The sequence below is a fragment of the Acanthisitta chloris genome, unplaced genomic scaffold (genome assembly GCF_000695815.1).
Source record: "Acanthisitta chloris isolate BGI_N310 unplaced genomic scaffold, ASM69581v1 scaffold3167, whole genome shotgun sequence".
In the NCBI taxonomy this organism is placed as follows: domain Eukaryota; kingdom Metazoa; phylum Chordata; class Aves; order Passeriformes; family Acanthisittidae; genus Acanthisitta; species Acanthisitta chloris.
Genome location: NW_008683009.1, coordinates 1,576 through 10,565, shown reverse-complemented (window position 1 = coordinate 10,565; position 8,990 = coordinate 1,576). Strand labels below are relative to the sequence as shown.

The window sequence follows — 8,990 nt, the reverse complement described above, 5'->3', positions numbered from 1 at the left end:
ATATATATATATATGATATATATAAACAGCTCTGTGACAACATTTTCTTTTCCCTTTTCTGCTTGCTTTTACTGAGGAGAATAAAAATATGTATACATATGTTGAGGAGCAAGGTATCCAAGAAAAGTAGCTTATACTATTGTTTTTCTCTGGTTTGTGGGTGTGACTAGATTAAAGGTCACAACAAGCTGAATTGGTTGACTCTTTAATTTACAATTTTGATCTTCCAGAGAGAATGTGGAGACTGTTTTCCAGGACCTGAAAGAAGAATGTCATCGAATATGTATGCTAGTCAGAGAACAAACAGACCAACTGAGTAAATTTAAGATAACGCCAGAACCTGAAACTGGTAATATCATACTTAAGCTCTTATTGTGATTCAACTGTTTGAAAGCTTTGCTTTATATTTGAAAATACTGCAAATTACACATACATAGAAGTACTTCCACTGTTTACCATCTGCCTTTTTCAAGTCTGTTCACATGGTGCTCAGTATTTCACCAAGAAAATGCACCGCCAGTTTTGGCATTCTATGACGAATGCTCCAAATCACATGCTATAAAAGACAGTCATCACATCAATGGCTCTTGTAATTGTTTTGTCCCTTGGAGTGAGAGGCAGGCACTTACTACATGTGATATCCCATCATACTGTGTGAATGACAGCACTTGCTTGCTTTTAATTTAGCTGTCAGTTCAAAAGATGTCTGCTAGGAATGTCTCTAGCCCCATATCTGTTAGAGGGAAACTGCTGGACTGAGGAGAGACAGAAGACTTATTTTCTAGACTTGCATGTGCAGACTTTTGAATACTGTTTTGTGATATGGGACAAGAGCTTAATCCAGCACTTTGGGAAAAGAGAAGAAGGGCTTGATTTTTGTTGCACCTGTAAGAGATTCTGAATGTCTAGTTCTGCTAATGCTTACCTTTAGTATAACGTAAGATATGATGGGCATTCCCTACTAGCTTTTCTTAATAGTAGGATCAGACTCTTAAGTGATTTCAGTAAACACCTGCCAAACTCACAGTTAAAGCAAAGGATGCCAATTTCAGCACTTGCTTTTAATTTAGGTCATCCATTACTGAAGTTTTGTTACATGAAGTGCTAACATGTAGCTTGCAGCTTCAAATTGCTATGTCTGAACTATACTGTTATATTCTAATTGTATGCTAATAACTTCATTATTTGGGGGTGGGGATTTTGGAAGATGTGTGCTTGATAACTTACTTTACAATGGTTTTGATTTCCTTAAAGAAGTGCCTAATTCCACTGTGTGAAAAGCTATACATGATACAGTTTAACTCTGCTTGATTTCTCATACTTCTGTGTTCCACTTTACCACAGTATCTGAGTGATGTCAGAAGGCACTGTCAATGTGTACTGGAGTTATTCTCTCACCTGATTAGGAGTAACAATGTGTATTATTAACATTTTTGTTAATAAGGTGCCGAAAATGAAGGGGGAGTTCTCAAAGGGAAAATATGGTCCCACTTCTGAATAGCTAATCAGTTTAAATATTTACCTAATTTGGAAACCAGTGGGAGTTTGGTACCTGAATACCTTCTAAAATCGTGCCCATGGTGCCTAGCATGTTCTTGGCACTGTGTGAAATGATTTGGGTTCCAGCTTCTATTTCTGCCAGAACACTTCAGTAAATATATGCAAGGATGTGTTAAGAGTATGGGGCAACATAATTTTCAATAAAATGAAAATGTTTATAGCCATAAATGCAATAGAGATAGAATTACTAGAGCAGAATTATTTCCTCTTATTTCTGTTCTGCTAGTTTTTGTGTCAGAGCTAATGTTTGTGGAAGAGAACTACGCCTCAATCTGATTTTAAAGAGAAAAAAAAGAAGTTAAAAAACCAAGAAAGAAAATCAATAACCTTTCAGGAAAAATACCCCAGCACCACATCTTTAATAACTCTACTTCAATGGACTATTTAATGTTTTCTTCATTCTTTCTTCACAGAAATACAGTTTTCCATGCCGATACAGTGTACTGATAAAACTGATGAACAAGCAGAAGAGCTTTTTAAGACTCGGGTTATAAAGGATATAAATAGAGGTGCATCATGCATCACATCTATCACACCAAGAGGAGTGGGCCAAGATGAGGACAACAACTCTGTAGAATCACTTTCTAAATTTAATGTCAAGTTTCCACCTACAGACAATGACTCTGCTTTCTTGCAGAGCACTCAGGAAAAACCAACAGTTCCTTGTACTGGTATAGCTGAAAACATGCTTCAAGATCATCATTTTAACCTGGAGCACAGAGACCGTGCTGTTAACCTCAGTAAATTGGAACCTAACTCATTTGAAGCTCATGGCATTGATCTCATGACCTCAGCTTTACAAAGCTTAACTACTGTTGACAAAACAAACCCCCCAGATCATGCAAACATGCCCCTAGAAAATATCTGTGACAAGCCATGTTTAAAAACAACAGACAGTGGTTTCACATTTGTACCTAAGCACACAAACCAGGGTGTACCTGAAGCAATTTTTTCTTCAGAAGCTGCTGCAACAACCATCAGAGGTCCTCATCAGGTATCTTTCTATAAATACTGTGCATTTCACAGAAATGGTAATGATTCAGACAGACACTTTGCAAAGACCTTTGAGACAGGACTAATATATTCTATGAGGTATTCCATTGTGTTTTTTTTAAGACAGTATCTTCTCAGTTCTTCTTCCTAATACTGGAGTATGTGTACAAGGCACTTTTCCAGTGAAGAGGCAGAAATTTAAGCAGATTTAAGCACTGGATGCTTGTACAAAATGCAGTTCATTTAGATATTAATTGCTTCTATATCTATTTCAAAGCTGTCATTAATTGTAAGTTGCCCCCTAGATTGCTTTTTTCCTACCCTTGATCTCAGTTGAATAGGGCATGTATTTGTTTTAATTGTTTTTCATGTACAGCAGAGAATATGACAAATGGACTGATTAAAAAGCTGAACAGATAAATCCTTCCACTATGGAAAAATTAGCTACTTTTTTATCTCAATCTGAGGTATAAACAACACCCTATTCCTGCTCTGTAAGTGACTTGTTTTTCATCATAGTATAAGCAGTCAAGGAGGAAAGCAGATTTATTTTTTTTCAAATGAAGAGAAGTTCACTAAAATGGTTTATTTTAGGTTTATGTAGGTAATTTCGACTTGAATTTCAGTTACAGTTTAAAATCCATGGGAGCTTCTGAAAATAAGGTCCAGTTGCTGTAATGAAGAAAAACATTTTGGCAGGTTCTGATGGTCACATCTCTGAATACTTTGCTTCTTTTGTGTAACATCCTGTCACAGCTGAAAGCTTTAGAGAATGAATTTGTTTCTTTTTGGCTCTGTGGCTTTTCTCACACCTTGTGAAAGGACAGATTTTCAAAAATAAGCAAATAGTGATATTTAGGAATTCTCTGAGGGTGAATTTCACATATTTTTACTATTTACATTTATGTAGTTTTGTGTTCTTTCCTGCAGCAGAAGAGCTTCACTTCTCCGTTGGCCACTGCGTGACATGCAAAACTAGCATTTGGAAAGCATTCGTAGGACATGATAGCTTTGATGTTTTCTTCTCCTAAAATTTACCCAGTCTAGTTTAATTTTCTATTGCAAACTAGTTCTGGATGAAAATTTTAAAGCATGGAAAGTTTACTGCTATTCATCATTGTAATTTGAACTATAAGCCTGATTTTTCAAAAGGTATTTTAAATACCTATTTGTAATGTAGGAGATCTCGATTCTATACCAACTTATTAATCACAGTTTTTATTGTCTTTTCTTTTTCATTAGGCCCTCAGTTAAAGTTGTGACTGAGTTAAACAAATGAAAACATTTATTTTATCACTGGTGGAATTCCTGTGGGGCTGTGAAGCATTCACTCCATTGGTTGTTACTATCCTCTTTTCTGTATTCCCTCTCCAGCTTGTTCTTTTACTAGTTAGTCTGTTTATTCATTTTTCAATAGATGGCACCCTGCATTGTGCATTACAGCAAGGGAAACAGCTGGTATGTGGTTAGAAATTGATAGAGGAGTGTGCAGCTTAAAAAGTACAGAACTGTGGTGGAACAGCAATAAGCCTTTCATCACTGGTATTTCTGCAAAATAAGGAAATTAATTTGGAGACATCATTTACAATGTGAATGATCCACTTTGTGGAGAAAAAAGTGCTACTGCTAACACTTGGAGAAAAAGAAAGCTAATGGCGGACTGGTCCAGTATTTGTAAGTCATACTTATAATAGCACTGCATTGATTAAAATGTGATATCCAGAAGCTTGTTTGAAACAAGCCAGTACTGCTTTAGAATCCATTAAATGCACATCTGTGTATATCAGTATATTTAAACATCCATCACCTTTATTCAGCTGCCTTCTTAAAAGGGTTTTAAGTAATTTTCCCAGTGAATTGGACTCAGTTTCAGAGGGTTTTTTGACTGTTAATTGTGCTAAAGATTTGATTCACAGAAAATACTACGTAGATTAAAATACTAATTTTTTTAAAGTGACTTCTATAGATGCCCTTTCCACTGTGTTAACCTTAGCAAAATTTATGCATAAACTTGTTCTTAGCATTTTTACCACCTTTCTCAGGGGTAGTTATGCTGCTTACAGCTTCTATCATCCCTTCCAGTGGCGAAGCTCCAATAGGAAAGAATTCTATACCTCTTTTTTTTTTTAACTAGTGTAGATAAAACTTTCAAGTATTTACTACATATGTTAACTTATAAAATGGAAAACCCCATAAATGCAATAGATTTGGCAACAGTAAGTTCTTGGAACTGCTCTCAGTTGGTGTAATAAATTTAGCTCTTTCCTTCTATGTGGATACTAAATGTAAAAACTCAGTACTGTTTTCTTAGGATGTAACTTTAAAAAAAAATCGTGACTGAAAAGAGCAGCAGATTAAAATAAACATGGATATTAGTGAACCTAGGATTTTACAGACTGCATTTAACTGAGACTTGCATATAGATGTATGTTTCTCAGTATTTGCAGTTTATGAGGGGTTGTTTCCACCAAAAATATTTCTGATTATGTTCATTATTTTAAAAGCAAATCAATAGTCTATTAATCTTAATCTGAATTTTAATGTTTTTGATATGAAATGAGTACTTAAATATATTCCTATTCTGAAAAGGATATTAAGCACATGCTTAGCACTCAGAGAAAGAAATGGAAGTTAAGTGCCTGCATCTATGGGTTTCTGGATGAGGACCTCCCCTTGAGCTTCCAAGATGAGAAATAGTTTTTACAATACTATTTTATCTTTTTTTTTCGAATGATGCTTTACATCATAAGGTATGAGAAACAAGTAATTCTAAACACATTTATGTAGTGTGTTTAAGTGTGTTAACTTATGTTTAAGTGTGTCAGTGTCTAGATAGATTTAATATGCAATTTACACCAGCCACATACAATAAGTAGGCTCTTTGAGCTGAAAAAAAGTGGTGTGATTGCACTTAATTACTAATTAGCCAATTTAATTATATGGATTGCTGACCATAATGAAAGACAGTAAATCTGCTATTGCTATGTGATAAGCTAAACACCGTTTAAATACAGAATGGGCAGGAAATTGACTTGCAAGAAGTTTAGGGTGGTTTAAAAAGAAGGTTTAACCACTATGAAAGCCAGGTTAGTTGTGCGGTGAGGTACCATGGAAGGAATAAACAATAGAGTCACTATTTGGCATGATGAAATTTGAATAAGAGCCGAAAATTAAAAATCTTGGGTAAATACCAGGAGCAAGACATCTAAAACTTCTAAAAAACCTACTTTTTAAAGTGTTCTTGCTGCCTTTCCACGTGCAAGTGAAATGAGAGAAGAAAATTGAGCACAAAAAAAAACCCTGTAGGGCACTCTTCTCTTGCAGGTTCCAGCCCCACACAGAGCACAGACCAGCTTGCTGCCATTCTCTCTGCTTTGCAGTCACAGCAGTGTGCTTTGATTTTCAGTTTATTCAAAACCTAATTGTCCTCGCCGTGTAACATAACTATTTATTTTCTCTTGTGTTGCTACTACTAAAGTCATGAAACTTAATTTTTAACTTTGCTTTGAAAACTCATAGAAGACTTTTTCATTCCTAGTTGCTATGATTCTAAATAGTGTACACTTGGACTCCAGGCTTAAGAGCCTTGAATTCCAACGTTGGATAAACGGACTTGCTGGCTTTAAACTAACTAGGTAACATAACTATTTATTTTCTCTTGTGTTGCTACTACTAAAGTCATGAAACTTAATTTTTAACTTTGCTTTGAAAACTCATAGAAGACTTTTTCATTCCTAGTTGCTATGATTCTAAATAGTGTACACTTGGACTCCAGGCTTAAGAGCCTTGAATTCCAACGTTGGATAAACGGACTTGCTGGCTTTAAACTAACTAGCTCCAAGAGCAGTTTTTTTTTACCAAATACAGCATAGTTCACACAGTTGACTGAATGCATGGATAGGTATTCAAACGGTCCCAGTGAGTTTGATGCTGTCATGGCAGAAGGAATCTCAAACCAGATTATTTGAGACACATTTACACTAAAAGGCAGTCAGAGCAAATAAGTACCTTGAGCCATACAACGTGGCTCTAGTCATTCTGTAAGTAAACTGAAAACTAGTTATGTGTCAGTAAGAATGGGGATAAAACAGGAATATATGAACTCTGTATAAGAAGCATTTTATTCCAAGGTAAAAATCTATTTTCTCATTTCTGTTAAATGGCTATTGTGTATTATTGACTTCTACAGTAAAATACTGTCATGCAAGGTTAAAGAAAAGCTTTAATATGTATCAGACTGGTATTACAGACTTCTGCTCGTAGCAGTATTTATTGTTAATAGGTACTAAGGTATTTTAAGTATTTGCAAGGACAGTGTTTTTATAGAACTTTGAAAAACCAAAGTCCTGTCTCAGCTTTCTTAAATGAGAACTCTCTGGCTAATGTGTCTGGCCAGGCAGGTATAAAGGATACCTAGTTTAAAGAGGCAGGTATTTTTTATATAAATATAAACCACAGCATAATGTAAACCACACTGTGAACCACATCAATAATAATTTTATGTTTCTTTTAGCTCATTTGGCAGCCTCAAGACAATGATTTGCTGGCACAAGCATATGCAGACTCTGAACCGAATCAGTGTGGAATATGTGAATTCTGTCGAGAAGTTTTCCCACCATCTCTAACATCTAAGGAGGATTTTCTTCGGCATCTGAATTCCCACTTTGAAGTACAGTCTTAATGTATGAGAATTCAGTGGTTCACTGGTTTTGCATACATTTTTTTATTCAATAGATATGCTAAGAATTTAAGAATTAAGACTTCTTGTAACAAGAACTCATGACTGAAATTGTTTGTCAGATAAGCACATTTTTAGTTGTCCTTTGACAAGGTAAAATGAAACTAAGTCACTCAGTACTGTAATTCATATTATTGCATCTTATGCTTCACTATTAACTTTAAGAGTGATGTCAAAGACTTTTTTTCCAATTAAGCCTTGCCTGAATGGGCCTGAAGTCGTGATTATATTTATGAGTGTAGACTTGTAGGATTAATGCCTTAATCTGGCTGGCAAACTTGGTGTAATGTTAGGATTTTTTCACAGTATCCAGTGATGTGATTATGTTCTCCTTGAAGTAAACGGGAAGAGGAAGAGAAGTATGCTCTCATTTTTCATTTCTATTATAAAATTTCCAAATTTTACTTACAATAGTGAACCTCTTAATTCAGATTCTTGTAAAATTATAACAGTAACTAAATGCCAGGTGTAGCAAAATTAGAATAGGCCTGTTCATTAGTAACATAAATGAATGGTTGGTTTTCCCAGGTGAATTCTTTACTAGACAGAGTAATCAAAAACAGCACATAAATGACCCTTTTGCTAAAAATAAAACAGTAATTATTTTATAGATATCTGTTACGTGTTATAAAAAAATAATTATCTTGTTCGTGTACCTTTCCAGCATTAATATTTACTAAAAATGCTTCCATGGAAAAGCATACATTAGTATGAAGGATAGAGAAGGTTAAACTTTGCCTAAGACTAATCATACAAAATATTAGTTGCTGTTCCTTCTGGTCTGCTGTGAAGAATTGCTCAACTTGGTACACCCTAGAAAGGAAAGGGGAAAACCTAATCACCCAAATCTCAGTGACTTCATTTTTAACCCAAATATGCTTAGCGGCTTTCTCAATGCAATTTAAATCTGTGTTTAGTTGAAACATTGCAGTCTGATAAAGTTTGCACATTTTATGGATTTATTTATCAAATTAAAAGGTTTGGGGGTTGCTAAGTATTTTAAAATAATGATAAAGGCTGACCTGGGGCTTTCTGCATTTGAACTGAATACGAGGTTTAGTCCTGATATTTGATAATTAGCATTAATATTTTCACAGCAGCAAAGCACAACACTTTCTCTTTTTAAAGATCTGTTCGCAGGTGACAGATTTCTGGAAGAATTAACACACCTGCATAATTTTTAGAAATGGATTTTTCTGCAATTATTTTCTCTATTTTGAGCATGCCATGGTTATGACGGGCTGTCAGCAGAGTGTACTGTAATAAACAGCAGTGTGCAGTGCCTGTCTGCGACACGACCTGGAGAAAGAGTTTGTTGCTATTCAGAGCTGTAAACCCCCGCGGGTCCCCAGCGTTGGAGAGCCTGTGTTGGGCCCTGGGCTCGCCGTGCCGCGTGTGAAGTACCTCCCCAGAGAGCACGGCTGGGAGTGGTTCTGGGAGAGGCAGAAGTTCCAGGCTTGGGAGGAGAGGAGGAGACGCACATCCCCAGCCAGCCCAACACACAACCCCGACTCGTCCTCTCCACCGTGAAATCCGAGCCCAGAAGCTCATGTTATTAAGAGAGAGGAACAAACGGCGAATCACCTTTACAGAAAATAAAGTCATCTGTTTCTCCCTCCCGCCCCTCCATGCGTGGACGCGTTTTCCCAAAGAGCCCTTCTGCTGGCGCGGGGGGCGCTCAGCCCGCGGCCGGGGGAGC

General features: G+C 36.2%; 1 protein-coding gene across 1 annotated transcript; it reads left to right on the top strand.

Moving 5' to 3' along the window:
• Positions 1 to 222: 222 nt before the first annotated feature.
• Positions 223 to 7,347, top strand: LOC103806060 (TRAF family member-associated NF-kappa-B activator-like; the record flags this gene model as incomplete). Its single annotated transcript, XM_009078731.1, has 3 exons — positions 223 to 349; positions 1,974 to 2,554; positions 7,067 to 7,347. Coding segments are annotated over 3 exons (876 nt in total), but the record flags the coding sequence as incomplete, so codon positions are not given.
• Between the last annotated feature and the right edge of the window lie 1,643 nt (positions 7,348 to 8,990).